Below are 17937 nucleotides of genomic sequence, written 5' to 3'. Positions count from 1 at the left end.
GGATGGGTGGGGTTCTGTGGCCTGCCTTGTGCAGGAGGTCAGACTAGATGATCAGATTGGTCCCTTCTGACCTATGAGTCTATGAGACTGAAGCAGTACCAGCTTCTACTGGTTCATAGTCCACTCTAGTCACCTGTTAACCTACCAGATCAATGGTCTGTGTTCCATCTCTTGTACCTTACTAACATCCAGTAACCACAGGCTGGAGAAGAAGGTACAAGACACCGCAGTGGGGAACTGGAAGCAGAAGGGATTGAACCTTACTTCATCCTAGAAATGCAATGTCAAAATTCATCTCTCCCTCCTAGCTGAAGCACAAGGGCCAGTATTAGAATTAAAACTTACTGGCTTCTATATTAAATCTCCCTTTACCCTTCTTATTGCTGAATGCAGTCGCTCTCAAACGTGCGTGTGTGTGTGTGTGTACGGTTCTCCCTCTGGCACAGGTAAGAGAACTTCTAGTGGGCACATGGAGCAGAGCATGGAGTCATCAGGATTGCTAGGTTCTGTTCTTGGCTCACCTCGGGTTTGGATAAAGCTCGGTCCAGTGCGCCAGGGTGGTTCGTGGCTGCCTTTCCCCATCCTTACCCCCTATTCCCAAGAATACTGCAGCAGGGACTAGTGATTATGAGTAAGCTTCTATATGGCTGTTGCCTACTCTTCATTCCCTTTCCCCACAGGAGGGTCACCCCTATCTGACAGGGTCTTCATCCAGAAGCTCTCTGCTGGGACCAAGCAATCCTTTGGGGGTCCTGTAACAGGCAGGATTGATATGCAATCCCAGCCTAATCAGGAGGGGTGACTACAGGGTGACTAGACGTCCCGATTTTTAAGCATTTGTCCCAATCAATGTTTGGTCAGGACAAATCTGTCCCAATATTTCACACTCCTGGGACTCCATTCCTCCTGCTGCTGCTGTCAGGACTCATTTTTCCCTTTCTTCCCCCTCCCCCCACCATGTGTCCTGATATTTTCTTCATCCCATCTGGTCACCCTAGGTGGCTAATACCAAAAGGGCAAAGGCCCAGTATAGATGCAAGCATGGGCAAAAAAACCCCACTATTATCCTGGCTCTAGGGAGAATGAAGTCTACCGGAGGTCCTCTGAAACAGGGGTGGCTAGGAATAAACCATGTAGATTGATGTCTTCCGTGGATTGGTGCTCTGGGGCTATTTGAGTAAAATTTCCCACAGCATATAAGTCACTCTTGAAGACTGGATGTAAACTTCTAAGTCACTTAGGTGCTGTGGAAATTTTTCCCCCTTGTGTCCAGCAGGACAGTCCTTCAAACTCACTGCAGGAGGCTTTAGTTCACCTGTTCAACAAAGCACAAGCAAATCAAGTAAGTTGAGGTTGATGAAGAGCAGCTGCTGCTGCAGCTTGAGTCCAGTGCAGAGGTGAGGAGCACTCTAGTGGTCATTTTCCTGAAATGCAGGAAAGCCTGAAAGGGTTCATCAGTAAAGTCTCCGCATCCTTCAGAGAGATGCAATGGCACATCTATCCAACTCCGCTTCCAGTTTTCTTCCTCCCTGCTCTACCTGAATAAACATACTTGTACTGTCAGAGAGCTGGTGAAACTCACTGTACATTCAGCAGGTCAGGGCCTAGTGTCACTACCTGGCCTAGGAATCCCTTTATTTTCCCCTCTTCAATTATGGGGAATGACAGACCAGAGAGGTAAGACTAACAGGCAGGAGACACTTATCTTGGAAGTGTTGCCCCAAGCACAACAGGACCTTCACTGCAATATAGTAAGTGTTCCTGAGAGGCAACAGGATTGTCTCTACATTTGAAGTGCTGCAGCTGTAGTTAATCTGCCTTCCTGAGAGGCAGTAGCTAGGTCAGTAGAAGAATTCTTCTGCCAATTTAATGCTGTCTACACCAGAGGTTAAGTCAGCTTCATTACCCCAGTCAGGGTGTGGATTTTTCAACCTAACTTTAGTGTAATGCAGGCCTTGGATTCCGAAATCACTTTTTGAAAATGGGACTAAGAGTCACTTAGGCACTTTTGAAAACTTTCTCCTAGACTTATTCTGGAGTACCACTGAGGTCACAAAGAATGCAGGGACTCTGAGGAAGGCTTCAGAGCTGGCGTTCTCAGTAATGGGATTTTACTTTGAGATTCTTCATAACTGCAGCTTGTAGGGTGAAATCAGCAAATATATCTTTACTACCTCAAAAAGGCCTTGTCTATACTCAAAGTTGATCCAGAACAGGAACCGAAGGCAGATTAAGTCCATGGCTAGATGCTCCTATTCCAGAATAGGCATATCTGTCCATGGAGTTAAATAGCCATTCCAAATTCAGAATAACTCCCCATGCAGACAAACCTTAAGTGAGCTTGACAAGGGAAGAGGTTTTTTATTAAAAAAAAAAAATGCAGTAGTTTGAAAATTTATTGAAAAATGCAATACAAGAAACAATATTGAACACTTAGGTCTGTCTAAATACTACAGCAACCTTCCCTTTGAATTACTACAAAAGTCCAAAATAACAGCTCCTGTCATTTACTATTCAATCTATAACGATTTGCCAATTTTAAGTCTGTTGTGATATTTCCTATTTGTTGTAAAGAAAAGATGTAAACAGCTATTCTAGACAATTCACAATTGTCTTAAATGTACAAAGCTCCTTCATATTTGTAGCTAAATTCTGATTAAACTTGTAAAAAAAACCCATGGCTGGGACACTAACATCTCTTAAGGTAATTGTACATTGTATGAAATCAGCAAACTACAGTTTACTAAAATCAGAACTCAGTCAGTCCATCCTTTAATACAGCTGTATTGTTTGGAGATTGCAGTCTGCCTTTCCAGGTTAATCAATCAGAGGTCTTGCTTCTCCTGCCTTCCTTTCTATATATTCATTCATATATAAACAGCTTCTGTAAAGTGTATACTATACAATCAAGCCAGTCTCTGGCTTACCACCTGGACTGGGATTAGCTAAGAACATTCATATCTTATAAATACAGACCTTGTTCATATGTTACATTGACATGAAATTCACAGTTCAGGGTGGACCAAATTTTAAAACTCAATCTGATCAACTCATTGTAAGAGGAAGAGGTGAAGTGGGATGGGACACAGGCAGAAGTTAATTTAGTTAGGTTTTAGTAAGATTCACTCTACCTACTGCTACTATTTCTTCCCTGTCCTTCTATGAAAAGCTCAACTGCTTCAGTAGGAACAGTTCCAGTAGCAACCTCTACTCCTCTCCAAGATCTGGACGAGGAGAACCTTCTGTTTGTAAAAACTTGTCCATCAGAAGGGTGCTGGGATTGCATGGGCGTGGCAGCTAAGAATCCCTACTGGGATTAGGCAACAAGCTCCTGAAAGGTCAACAGTATCCAAGGGAAAAAGTTTTGCCTGTCTTCAGAAGCCAGTTTGGTTTGCACTGGGTTTTGTCCCACGAAGAGAGCACTGACGTATAATATCAGAGGATAAACAGAAGAAACAAGCATGCTTAATGCTATCAAGGGAATCTGAGCAGCACAGCTAGCTAAAAGTTACACTATTCTATGTCTTGTCTCTTTTTAAGAAGGGGTTTTCTTGCAAAGGCAGAAGCCTGTAACATGTAGGAAGTGCTTGTGCACCATTGTTTGGGAAGGGAAAAACTTCTCACCAACAAGAAATTCCTCTGGATCTTAGACAAGTCAAGATCTCCATTTCTTAGGAGTGTTGTTTTTTTTTAAAATAAGATCAAACTTTGTGCTGCCAAGGCTTTATTGAACAAGGTTGGGTGTGAACTAAATTACAGGGGTGTCAAGGTTCTTAGTACTTCCTTCACTAAAGAGGCATATCTAAACCTCCCCAACCTCCAAATGTTGTTAAGTGCTAGGGGCAAATTAAAAAGTTCCATGAAACCAGTTGTGAAGAACTGGGAAACTATGAATAGTCTGCATACTGCTTGCAATAGCATGTTAGAGCAACCAAACAGGAAAGGCAAAACAATGACCTAGATAAGGAACATCCCAGCAAATGCTCAACCACAACTGCCAGATTATTAGTTGTACCCAGCAGGTGCCAGCAAAGCTACAGCGATGTTTTTATCCCTCTCCTCAGCCTTAGTAAGATAGTGGCCAGTTGTAGGATTTGTCCCAGGGAGGAAGAGAAAGGTTTGGCAGCAGACTGAAAAGGGCTGTGGAGATGCAAACTAATCCTCAGATTCAGGAGCAGGGGCTGGAATAAAGTTGGCCTGCCAAAGCTCTGGTTAGAGAGGCTGATTCATGCAGATAGGCCTCTGACTAACCCTCTGCACTATGCGCCTTCTGGGTGGATGAATGAGTGAAATGCTTTGTTTTGACAAAACTGTCACTGAAAGCTTATTGTGGGAGGAAACTGCCTCATAGGTGTCCAATCTGGTTGGGCCTGTCAGATTTTTGTGGTTGGTAAACAGAGGGCCTGGAGCTCCAGTCTAAAGACCACATGGTTCCACCCAGAGCAGGAAACCAGGTCTAAATTGCAGTTCACTAGCTAACTGCACATTTAAATGTCTGCCTACAGGAGATAAAGTAGCATTCCCACAAAATAGCTGCCTTCATAGGAAGCAAGATGCTGATAAGTACACCACTATTCAAGCAGCTCCATAATCCTTTTAGAGACAGTGTCTCCAGCCAATACTAACAACTTATTCTAAGGCAGGGCGGCTCCAGGCACCAGCTCAGCAAGCAGGTGCTTGGAGCAGCCAAGGGGAAGGGGCAGTATATCGGGCTCTTCGGCAGCAGGTCCCTCAGTCCCTCTTGGAGAGAAGGACCTGCTACCGAAGAAGAAAGTGGTGCGGTGGAGTAGCCACCGATCACAGCTTTTCTTTTCGGCCGCTTGGGGTGGCAAAAACCCTGGAGCCAGCCCTACTTTAAGGTGGGCTGAAATTGTAATTGTAAAGACAGTGCCATTTAAAGACAATTTTCAACCAAACAATAAGTCACTGAGTCTAGCTCAGTCTTCTACCTCCTTTTTTTTTTTAAAAAAAAACATGGTCAAACTTTAAGTAAAGCACTTACTGCCAGTTTCTTCTCATCCTGGAATGTAGCTTAGCAGCAAAGGGTTCTCCCTCACCGCTAGAGGTGTGCCACACCAGATACAACTTCAAAGCCCTATCTTTAAAAAAAAAATATTGCTTGCAACTCTATTCATTACAAAACTTTAAAATATTGCTGGAAAGAAAAACCAGGGCATGATTAAGAGGTTTCCATTAACTCCAAACAGGTGGTGGTGATCTGCTGCTGCTGACATGAAAGGAGGTATATCCGACCCCCACAGAAGCATTACGCTCTCATTTTGAAAGTCATGATTAACACCACAGTGGTTACCTTACAAATTTATGGATCATCTCCAGGTAGAAAATTCCATTCACACACATTCTCCCTAAAAATACTTAAAAAAATTATTACAGTTTAAAAAAACCCAACTTCTATTAAGTATGCCATAAGCTGCTACAGTGGATATGACAGGAGTATCTAGAAAAAATACTTTCAGTGCTTTTTTGGTAAAGTACATGGGATGTTTTAAAAACAGCACCTGGGTAGCTGTCATTATAGACCTGAATGCACTATCATCCAGAAGCTGAAAACTGCAGCCAGCTCTGGTGTTTCATTGCAGCATGGCAGTGAAGAAGCCAATGTACTACAGAACCTTAATTTATGTGGAGAGGAGGATGCCAGTGATCTGAGCATGTGCACTTTCCAAACGGTTTGACTTTGTTCCCACTGGTTGCTATAATCTACAGCTGTGAGAATGTCTTGGACTGCCAGCCCAAATTGAGCTTACATTTCCAGGAAGGTGAGAGTGTTTAAGAGATGATTTTAAATTAAGTTAAGATTACACACACACACACACACTCCCGCCCTGATTTGTGGGTAGCTTTAAATAGTACTGGAAAAAACATGATTTACAAACTTATTGAAAAATTAAACAAATAAAAGTCTGACACTGAGAAATCAACTATTGCAAATGCTGCATAGCCTACCATATAGCATTCAGAGCCCAAACTCCTTAACCATACACTTCTATAGACTTATTTAAATGGCATCTAGAAAGCAAAAATAGGTAGGTAGCATTCAGTAGAAATGCAGTCTCTGAGGAGCAGGAAGGGGTAGTGCCCTGTCACAGTTCTCTTAAAGCTCTAGAATTCACAGTATGAGAGTTTGTGAAGCAACTTCCAGTATTCCTTAATCTAGCCAACTACTGAAATGTGTGAATATTACACCACAACCCCCCCCCCACTATGTTCAAACAACATCAAGGAACAAAACTCATAAAAGCAAGGAAATGCAGAGTAAAGGTATAGAAACTCTGTTTTGTGCACCTGGGTAGCGTGACTTGGAGTTTTCTGGAAATATCTAGGGCCAATTGCAAGAAGCAAGTAGAAATGCCGCACGCTGACAAATAAGTAAGGCCCCATCAATCACTAGGGTTTTCAAACAGCTGTTATTCTAAGGTGCAATTTCTAAGATACGCATGAGCATGGCTTAACCCCAGTATATCTGAAGGAATAAGACTTAAGAACGAACCCTTTTGTGAGGACCTATGGAGGCTATGTATGAGGGAATGCAAAACTGAAAACCTATTTAAAAAAACATTCAGTACAGTGAGAAGTATGGCATACTGTGTTTTACAATATAAAATTATTCAAAAGGATCCACTATATTCTGGAAAATCCCAAGTAAATGTCAAAGCGTAACTCCTAGTAAGTGATATGAATGTTCAGCTATTGACAGCAAATCTTGAAAATCTGTGGTCTTTGTGCTCCAGGTAGTTTCTCTGCAGTTTTTCCTCTACCGCTCTCTCCTCCCTTTCTGGAGTTCTCTCAGTCTGGGAGAAACATCTCCTAGAAAGACAAGGTTAGGGTAAGTTGCCAGTTTCCTGTGGAAACACTCCCAGTGGCACCCAGTGAGGGGCACTTTACCACCACCAACTTCACAAGGTGCTTTCCCCCTTGCTTCCACTACTCAGATCCTTAAAGCACTGACTATAATTTTCCAGTGTGTCTAAAGTCAAAACCCTAAATAAGTGCCCTGTTTATTCAGAAGCCCCAAACACCCACAAATCCCAGTGAAGAAGCCAATGAGAAATGTGCATGCTCAGCACTTTTGAAAAAGCAGAGTAATTTTATTCAGGAGCCTAAATATGAGACAGATACTTGACTTTCGGCATGAAGGTTTTAAAGATAGGCAGTCAGTGGGATTTTCCTCCTACCAAATTTGGCTTTTTTAAATTGTCCTGTAGTGGTCTCTCCACTGCTCCTATATTCATCCTCTCCCTCCACCTAACTCTCATCCACACACTTTTTGTTTGGAATGGATCAAACACACATGTGGACTGTTTAATTATACATACAAAGAACATGAAAAGGTGGAAGTATGCATACCAACAGGAAGAGTCTAATCAATTGAGATGAGCTATCATCAGCAGGAGAAAAAAACTTTTGAAGTGATAATTAAGATGATCCATAGAAGGTGTGAGGAGAACTTAACATAGGAAAATAGATTCCATTAGTGTAATGACCCAACCATTCCCAGTCTCTGTTTAAGCCTGAGTTAATTGTATCTAATTTGCATATTAATTTGAGTTCAGCAGTCTCTCTTTGGAGTCTGTTTTTGAAGTTTTTTTGTTGCAAAACTGCCACCTTCAAGTCTGTCACTGACTGGTTAGAGAGGTTAAAGTGTTCTCCCACTGGTTTTTGAATGCTGATTCCTGATGTCAGATTTGTGTCCATTTATTCTTTTGCATAGAGACTGTCCGGTCTGGCCAATGTACATGGCAGAGGGGCATTGCTGGCACATGATGGCATATATCATGTTGGTAGATGTGCAGTGGCACTGCTATGGGTACCCACATGGCCCCACAGTATGCCAAAATCTTTATGACTGACTTAGAACAATGCTTCCTTAGCTCTCATTCCCTAACGCCTCTACTCTACTTGCACTACATTGATGACATGAATCTATTTCCCTATGTTAAGTTCTCCTCACACCTTCTATGGATCATCTTAATTATCACTTCAAAAGTTTTTTCTCCTGCTGATGATAGCTCATCTCAATTGATTAGACTCTTCCTGTTGGTATGCATACTTCCACCTTTTCATGTTCTCTGTGTGTATAAATATCTCCTGTCTGTGTGTTCCGTTCTATGCATCTGAAGAAGTGAGCTGTAGCTCACGAAAGCTCATGCTGAAATAAATCTGTTAGTCTCTAAGGTGCCACAAGTACTCCTGTTCTTTTTGCGGATACAGGACTAACACGGCTGCTACTCTGAAACCTGTTTAATTATACTTTATCCAGCATGCTATCTGGCCAAAACATGTTGGGGCACCAATACAACTGATGCTGAGCACAGCCCTAGGAATAAAATGCTGCAGCCTTTATGGATTCTTAAAGCAGCTTTAAACAGCTACTATTGTTTCCAAATGACTAAACTGAAAAGCTAGGTGCTGAGGTCATAGCAGATCACAGCAACCTTAACTCAAGTTTTGGGGTCTTTTCTAGATTAGGAAAATAAGCAGACTTACTACTGAAGCAGATGAGAACTATTTGTCAATCTTTGGCCTCAGGGATAGTGCTGGGATAGAGGCCATCCCATAACCCCTTATTCACTGTTGCAGATAACAGAGCCTGGGGTGAAGGGAGAAGAAACACCTTCACTTCCAGACCTGAGGAGTGGGGCCCCCCATTGGTTCTACTATTAAAATGCTTCTGCACAACTTCCTTGTCAAGTGATGTTGAACTCTGACCCTTTTCACAGCCACTGCAGCTAGCAGAGACACGACTGCTCCTTGGGCATACCACCATTTTAATATTGCTGAGAGGGAAGGAGACCCAGAAAGCACCCCTTGACATTGTCAGACTGCTGCTTTTCCTAGTGCAGACAGACTCAAAGTTCCTAATTTTAGTCAAGGGGCAATCACCACTCTGTGGTCACTTGTTCTTCTGCACTGCATGATGTTATTAAGGCAGAAAGACGGAGGGGAGATATTACCTGTAATGACTATGCTGCAATAGGGCTCTAGAATTATCAGTGTCATCAAGCTTTTGTTTATATAGACAAAAAGGGAATTTCACCCAAGTTTGGCTGTTATCAAAACAGAAACATGACAGTACCTGGTTTTAATTAGGTTATGCTAATAAAATAAAATTGGCACAGTTGTGTGTTATTTCTCACAGCAAAGCCACACCAGGCTTGGACCGTCCTTGCACAGGAGACCTCTAGGGAAAAAGCCAGGAGCTGCAGGATGTGATATTGGCAATTTAGTGAGTGATGAGGTAGGGGTTCATATTTAACACCTTTGTCTTTTCCTTCTGAGCAAGTATGAAACCAATGTCCAAGTAACGTGGTATTGGAGATGCCGGATACAAAGTAAAACAGAGATTCTGATCATCTATGGTCACAGATGAAACGTCTTGCAAGCACCTAAGCAATTGCCTTCACTGCAAAGTTAACTCAGGTTATACCTAAACTCTGCATCACTTATAGCAGCATAAGTTCGCTGGCAAGACCAGAGCTATAGGCTAAAGCTTGAGTAAGCACAACTACTAAACTGTTAATATAGCCACACTGTTGGAATTTGACCAGTCCTGTGTCCACACTACAAGTTGGTTAACTGCATCCAGCCTGTCCAAATTAACCTGTTTCATTTGAAACAAAAGTTGATTCTCATTTCCTGTTCTAAGATGGTTGTAGTATACATGCCAGCCTTCCTATTAAAAAAATAGTATCTTCATTCTGTCCCACAGACATTTAATCCAATGTATTTCTACTGAGTTAGTCTCTCTAACTTAGTAACCTTCACCTGCTTGAATTTGGCATCTATCAAAATGATTTCTGCATACAATAGTTCCTAACATTCACACTGGTGTGTTTTCCCTTTTTGTCACCAAAGATTTGCAACCCTGCTGCCACAGCATCAGCCTGAAATCTAATCAGCTGAAGTTAAAAGTAGTCTTACATACTACAAGCATTTTCCTGTTCTGTGTTTTAAAGAGCTAACACGAAGATCCAGAGATCAAGGATGCCAGTGCACAAAATAAACTAAACACTTTTTTCTCTATACTAGTCTTAAAAGAGGTGATTCTTTGGAGGTTCCATTGTAGTTTAGGTCTGTAAGACACCTTGATACCTGAAGTGCTATGCAAATCAACATCTCTCTGCATCTTCTGCTTCTAGAGTTACAGGAAGTGCCTTGCTAGATCACATTCAAAATACTGAGATTCCAAGAGAAACCTAAAAGGCTCTGACAGATTTTTCATGGACTCGTGATGACTGGCCCTCTCTGGCTGTAGGTGTCTCCTCCTCCAGTCAGCCGGTGTGGTCAGAACACATATTTCAACCTGCTCACCTGGCTGTGCTATTCTTCAGCAAGCTCGGTCTCCTGGTGGACGACGACCTTGGTCACAGACATGTCCGGGTGCTGCTCTTTTGCTTCTTTGATGGCCTGCACTAGAACCTGAAAAAGAAACATCTCTTCAGAGAAGCACAGTGGGCTGCAAACAGCTGAACAAAGTGAATTTCACTGCAGTCTCTCCCATGTCACCATATCAGACACTGGGTGAAATCCTGGCCTCATTGATGGCCATAGCAAAACTCCCATTCATTTCAGTGGAGGCAGGATTTCACCTAGTGGCTGCAGCCTTGAGCATCAGGGGGAGGGCAGTAGGCCTGCCTGCCACTCCTACCCAGACCAGAGGGGAGCCAATCTGGGACAGAAGGTCCAGTTGACAGTCTCCTGAGGGTGTAAAAAGCCTTAGCTCCAGGAAATTCCGCTGCTAGCTGACTTCATTGTTGCTACCTTCCCACCTTACAAGGTAGATGATAAAATTATTTTACGGATGAAGCCACAAACAGAGAATGCTTTTGCCATTTGCCTTTGGTTGAGTTGTTGGTCTAGATTCGCACTAACTCACTGCTCTTGCTCTGCACTAACGAATGTGAATCACCATGCAACCACCCTTGTTTCTTCCTCCAGCCATCAACCACTACTTTGTTTGCATGTTGTGTTCCTTTCCACTTTACTATGTCTTCCCTGTCTATGTAGTTTTGGAAGCTCTTCAGGGAAGATACCATGTCTTCATGCCATTGCACAACACAGCACAGAGGTGCCCCACTCCTATTGATCTCTTGACACTATTACAAAACCAATACAGCAGTATTGCCCACTTACTGCAGCTGCCATCATCTTCACAGAACACTAGAAAATTAACATAAAAACTGAAATTATTGGACAGTCATGCCTTTGTCATTGAGTGTTTATCCCACCTAACTAATCTCATTCAGCCTGACCTAGTATTTGTTCCTGTACAATTTATGGTTCTTATTTTACATGCTACAAAACCATAGTCTCCTTGTGGTGGAATCATTTAGTCCTAAATCAGCAGATAATCAACCATTACATTTCGATCTTCAGAGATCTGAATGAGATTAGTTAGGCGGGATAAACACTCATGACAAAGGCGTGACCATCTTAGAATGCTGGGGGCAGTTGTACAAATGGAAAGAACTCAGCAGGACGGTCTCAAACATTCATGAACATGTTAATTTTGAAAAGGTAGGGATGAATTTGCTTAGGTGTGTTTACTTCTCCATTCAACATGCTGTGTGAGAACTACACATAATGGGCTTGAATGATTGGCAAGAAAGAATCATTTGGGAATTAAATCACAGAACCACCTGAAGTGAAATATTTGGAAAGAGTCTAAGATCTCAGCTGATGCATGCTGACATGGTTTGGGGCGGTACTAAACAATCATTGCCCTATAGCATGTGTTTCTAAAAGCACTGACTAATATATAACTGTGCTGTGATTAGTGATAATGTCTAGAGTACACAGCACACTTTTCAATGCTCTATAAATAATTACTCCATTAGACACCAATAAAAGGCCTAAAGCATGTTCATGTGAAACCATAATATTGTTATTATGGGAAAAGGGAACAGTTCATTGGATCAGGTTTAGGCAGCAGCTCAGTGGCTTTGAAAACTGTATGTCTCTAATTTCTAGGAAAAGCTCATCTCTCCAGTTAGGAAGAGTTACCAGATCCCCAGTCAGGTTTCTGTTACTACTTGGGTGCACTAACTAACTTTTTCTGATATTTTGTTTTTATCACTGAGCTCCAACTGCTGGAGCATGTTGTCTATGTGGAAACAAGAATTCTTCAAGAAGCAGAAAACAAGAATACCCAGCATAAAAGGGGAAGAGATCTATGAGCACTGTTAACATGTTAAAGAACGCATCTGATCCTACCCTGACACTGTCTTTCTCTGGTGACTTCTCCCTTCGCAAACTAAATGAAGATTAGCTACACCAGGATGACAGTGTGTGCGTGCATCATCTTTTAAAATATATCTGAGTTTCATACTAGCTCTCACTAAACTTTCCTGAGCCAATTTAATTTAATAGTAAAAATGGCAACACTACAGTTTATACTTCGCTAACACCGTTCAACAAAGGTTCTCAAAGCACTTTACAAACATTTAACCCTCAAGAAGTTGATATTGTATTAAGCATTTTACAGACTGGTAAACCAAGGCAGAGTAGGGCCTGTGACATGCCAAAGAGTCGCACACAATTAGTGTCAGAGCTCAGAACACAACATACATCGCCAGATTCGAAGGTCAATATTCTAACCACTGGAAAACATAGAATCATAGACTATCAGGGTTGGAAGGGACCTCAGTAGGTCATCTAGTCCAACCCCCTGCCCAAAGCAGGACCAATCCTCAACTAAATCATGATGATCAGTGGCAAAGGCTGTTTGCTTCTAAACTTCAGTTGCTTTTACCTTTGATACGGCTTGTATACACAAATTTTTCTCTCTAATTTTTTAAGCTATTCAATTCAAATTTTTACAAATATCATTCAGGACATAAAAGCAAAACTAATCCTTGCAAACGTGCACACAGAGTCCCCTAAACTCTACAATGCTCCTTTAAAATACAAGAAGGGATGAATTACTGGTCTCTAAGGAAATGCTGGGCAGAAAGCGACTAAAAGAATGACTGAGCTGTCTCATACTTATTCTTCATCAGAGACTTTCATGTCACGTTTCCTCCGATTTAAAAAAACAAAACTTGTTTTGAATTGAAAATAGCCAGCAGCACACTCTAAGCTGAGCCCTTCTGCTTCGGACATTGCCATATATAAAAACTTCTGGAACCAGAATTTTGTGCTAATATCTGGCAGAACAGAATTCAGCTCACTGTGCCCCAGCTACAGTATGTCTCCGCAGAACTAAATGCCTGTTTGCCAGTCAGTTACAACTTGAAGACATACAATAGTAACAGGTAGCACCATAGGGGCATCTGCAGTCACTTTTCTGACATTAACAGTTGAAAATGAGACAGATCTATGTCTGTAGCTGAAACACCAGAAATGACAAGCGTTACCTCTTCCACAGAGGCAAGCAATTTTTATTCTAGCCCAGGCCAATTTCCCGAGGCTGCAACCTAAATGACTGGATTTACCACAAGTGAGGCCGCTTGACTGTCTAGCACAGAAATAATTTGCAGGTCAGAACAACTGATTAGCTCTTTCCAAAACTAAAATGGCTCTTGGCTGGGTAACACAAAAATCGCTCACCTGATCGTGGTCAATGTCTGCATCTCCTGTGATGACTATTCTTTTTTCAATTCTTGTCTCTGAAATTCCACCTCTTACAGTCTAGTATGAAAGAACATCGGTTACTAGTAGCCTACAGTGCAACAATGGTAAAGAATTACAAAGTGGATTGAAGCTGGCTTTCAAAAGATGGAACTCAAACTAAAGTCACTTGCCAATTACCAAAACATTACTGTGAAACAAGCATAACTGGATCATACAGAGAGTGAGAGGACACAAATTAAAAAAAAAAATCTCACTTCAGTATATGACAATTTTCCCTTCTTCCAAACCAAACAAGCACATTGTCAATAAAGAGTTTTTTACATCAATAAAAATATTAATCATCCCAGTCTTGCAGGCTGAAAATGTTAATCATGTCAAAGGGACACTGTCAATGTAATGTGTTCCATTATTACACTCAAAAGTCATTTTAAAAATCTAATGTATTGCAGCATCTAGAGTATGTACACACTGTTGTGTGCTTCACTCAGCATGGACAATGCACTCAGGCTGCTTAGTTTCACTTTGGCACCCAGGAACTAGCACAATAATATTGTTTAATTTTGTTCAGAAGAAGGTTCAAATTAAAAAATTCCCTGCAACTTTGCACTGAAATAAATAAATAAATAACAAAACAAGAAGCCCACAGCAATGCTGGCAGTTAGTGTGCCCATGACAGCATTAGTCAAGTATTTTAGGTTTTGCAAAACCTTCGATAAAAATGTGACATGGGTCTACAACTAGGGGACATTCCCATAAATTAGAAGTAAACTGAAGTCTTCAAACTCATCCCTACTTTCTCAAATTGATGATTTCTTACATGTAAGTTTGATTTGCCAACATTCTCCAACTTTAATCATTTGTAGCTCAAATGCTGTATTAATTAAAAAGTTCTAAACAGGACTCAATCTTATTTACTGTACAGAGGAGCAAATAAGAACTCAAAGGCTAGCGACATTTAAAATGAAAATAAATATCTGGCTAACACACTGATAGGAGGTTCTCAGAACTGCCGCAGGATCCCAAGCTACTGTTGGATCACTCAAACTGTGGTGGGACAGTTCTTCAGGAAGCAAGATAATGTCCATTTCCAAGTGATTCTGGATTGCGCTGGTGTCAGGCAGAATTAAGGGCAGAGAAAGGGGGAAACAGGATTGGAGGGGAAAATATTTGTACAACTAAATATTTGGCAGTAAAGGGCCAACTTTGCTTTGTATGGTTTGATCATCAATAAAACATTTAGATTTCATACCAGTCCTGTTAGCATAACCTTTTTACCTTTGTAATCTGTGTGGTGGTTGTACTACTGGTGGTCTCTGATGTGATGGTCTGAGCAGTGAGCAGGACTCCAGGGTCTGAGTCCCCATTGCCATCATCTGTCTATGAGACACACACAAAACAGCAATCAATGATCTTCACACAGTCACCACTGCAACAGGACCTCAGTGCTGTAATTTAAGATGATGTACAATCACTGCAAAAGTAGACTTTGCATTATTTATGAGACAAAGTGAAGAGATTCACAGCTGGATGAATAATTAGTGTTTTAGCAGTGTAACAAAGGTTTCAAGACTAATGGTGTCTGAAGGTACAGCACTTGAAGAACCAAGGAGCCATGCTGCCCTCCAACAGAGCCACAATGAAATCAAGCAGAGAAGCCTTGACATCCATTAGGATGTCTGCACTGCTATCTCACCCAAGCACAGGGTGATGATTCTCCATTCCACACAGTGACTTTGCTCTCCCGCTCTCAATTCTGCGGTGATTAATGGACCTTCTCTATCCTCTCTTCTCCTCTCCCTTTCCAGTTGAACTGGGGAGCTGTGCTCGTAAATTTGCTCGTAAATTTGCTTAGCACACACTGAACTGACTCGCATGTTTCAGGCAGCATGGGTAGTACTATGTATTTACTTTCTAGTTGCTCTGCATTGTCACAAATTACTCCTACAGATTCCATAGAAGCTATATGACAAGGTCCCCACACCAATCACTCTCCCTGCTCCACCAACACCCAGCCTTGTCCACACTGTCTTTTTTGCATATAACACCTTCCCCAAACAGGTCTATAAAGGCCACTACACTGCTCAAGTCTCAGTTCTGTTGAACCTCCTATAAAAGAAGCTGTTCAATTAAGATGGCTGAGGGGGCAGATGGGGTTAGTTGGCATTTTATCCATTTATCATTCTAAACAGGTTTGAAGGCTATTTTGGAATCCATCTCCCCCAAGCCCTTTGTACATCAGCCTCTCCAGGGCTGTGCCCAGTGCAGTGTAAGAGCCCCAGATGCTACTATAACCTAAATAAACCATAAGTAACAACAACTGTGTACCACCTCTAATTACGTGGCTCCCATCCTGTACAACTCTCAGGCTTTCCAAAGCCAACTTATTGCCCAAGAGTTTATTGTTCATGTCTCCAAATGACTGAATTAAAGATATACACTAGCAGCCTCTTTTGTCCAATTATTGTTACAGAACAGTCTATGAGATTGTAATGACAATTTAAGACAAGATTATATCTTCAGAGTGACCACTAGGTGGAACCAGTTTCTGTGCTGTATAAAACTTCAACTCTCCAGAGATCATCATTACTTTTTGGCCAAATCTCACCTAATCTCAAATAATTACCAAAACCAACAGGAGTACTTGTGGCACCTTAGGCCTAGGCTACACTGGGTGGTGGTGGTGTTTGAACTAAGATACGCAACTTCAGCTATGCTATTCGCATAGCTGAAGTCGAAGTATCTTAGTTTGACTTACCTTGCCGTCCTCACAGCGGCGAGTCGCCTGCTGCGGCTCCCCATTGACTCTGCTCACTCCGCCTGCCGAGGTGGAGTACAGGCATTGATTCACAGATCAATTTATCACGTCCAGACGAGACACGATAAATCGAGCTCCAATACATCGAATACTACCTGCCGAGCCGGTGGGTAGTATAGACATACCCTTAGAGACTAACAAATTTATTAGAGCATAAGCATAAATGTGTTAGTCTCTGAAGTGCCACAAGTACTCCTGTTGTCTTTGCAGATACAGACTAACACGGCTGCTACTCTGAAACCTGCCAAATAATTAGGTTACAAAATTCTCACTTCTCCCTTGAGACCTTAGAGCTAGCGATGTAAAGATTGTGACTAGACTTAGCTGGATCAGTTAATCTCAGCTACTAATGCTCTGAGCAATACAGGTTCAAATTTAACACTATGCCCAGTACTGGTGCTGCAGTCTGGTTCTGGAGGGCATGTGAAACTGTTAGAGTGCTCTACTTCAGATGGGATGTTAAACAATCAGTTGCTGATGATCTCTGGAGACAGAGTTTCCACAAGGATGACAGTACGCCAGGTATGCATTAAACAAACGGTCCACTGCACAGATACCTCCTTGCAATAGGCAGTCACACTAACTCCATATTACCGACGGGAAGCAGACACAATGGCTAAGACAAATATTTTCAAATTTGGGTGCCATATTTAGGCACCAAAATAAGTTACCTGCTTTTCAGAGGTACTAAATGCTGCCTGTAAAGTGAAAAGCATTAAAGCCAGTCAGTGGCAGAACAGAACCCAATTCCTGGTTATTCCTCTACCATTTAGCCTCCAAGTCGCAGACTTCCTAAAAGTAAAAAATGGTTACTTACCTATTCTGTAACTGTTCTGGAAACGAGGGTGCTGACAGGTATTCCACTCAGGTGCACAAGCACGCAGCACACCAAAGTCAGAAAACCTTGCCTAGCAGTACCTGTAGGGGCAGCCCTTAGTCCCTCCCCAGGCTATTTCAGGGCAGTGGCCCCCCCCCCCCCAGTCTCAGTTCCTCTGACCCAAACATCAAAAATAGAGACCCTGATAGAGAGGTGACAGAGAGTAGGTCATAGGACATGTCTACACTTAGATTTTGAAGAATAGTTAGAGCACAGGAGGTCACCAGTTGTTCAAGTGGTTGCAGGCAGACAGACACTTACTCCTCTCGCGTGACTCTCGAACAGTACTCGGAGGTTGGCACCTACTTAAACAAAGACTGCAGGACCGCCTTCCCAAAGTCTGCATCTGACCTAGACGCAGTGCTTGGTAAAAGAGAAGATCCCATAGCAGCCCTGCCAACGCCTACTATCAAAACATCACTGAAGAATGCTATTAATGTTTCTTGGGGCCTCATCAAATGGCCCATAATCTTTATGGAGACATGGTCTGAGCTACATCACATGCTGTTGTAAAGCAGGAAATTATCCACCTGGAAATCAGATGTGCAGAGAATGACCCATCACCCAATCAGCACAGGAAGCAAAAAGCCTGAGAAGTCCTCTCTAAAATGCCAAGCACTTTCTCCCATCCAACGTGCGAGGTCACAGAAGA

At 42.1% G+C, this 17937-nt stretch overlaps 1 protein-coding gene across 30 annotated transcripts in view; it reads right to left on the bottom strand.

The window, feature by feature from the left end:
* Positions 1-2380: 2380 nt before the first annotated feature.
* The window catches only part of EPB41 (erythrocyte membrane protein band 4.1), a 160593-nt gene continuing 145036 nt past the window's right edge, over positions 2381-17937 (bottom strand). For 29 of the 30 annotated variants that reach the window (XM_030538994.1, XM_030539004.1, XM_030538997.1 and 26 more), the window contains 4 exons: positions 14869-14970; positions 13570-13650; positions 10333-10440; positions 2381-6828 (listed from right to left, as the gene is read on the bottom strand). In XM_030538994.1, the coding sequence (XP_030394854.1) occupies positions 10342-10440; positions 13570-13650; positions 14869-14970 (282 nt within the window). In that variant the 3' untranslated portion in view covers positions 2381-6828; positions 10333-10341. The remainder of the gene's footprint in view (positions 6829-10332; positions 10441-13569; positions 13651-14868; positions 14971-17937) is intronic. The other variant, XM_030538984.1, reaches the window with a different exon arrangement.

This window comes from Gopherus evgoodei, chromosome 20, assembly GCF_007399415.2.
Source record: "Gopherus evgoodei ecotype Sinaloan lineage chromosome 20, rGopEvg1_v1.p, whole genome shotgun sequence".
Classification (NCBI taxonomy): Eukaryota; Metazoa; Chordata; order Testudines; family Testudinidae; genus Gopherus; species Gopherus evgoodei.
Note: the sequence above shows the minus strand (reverse complement) of the source record. Positions and strands in the feature narration are given on the sequence as shown.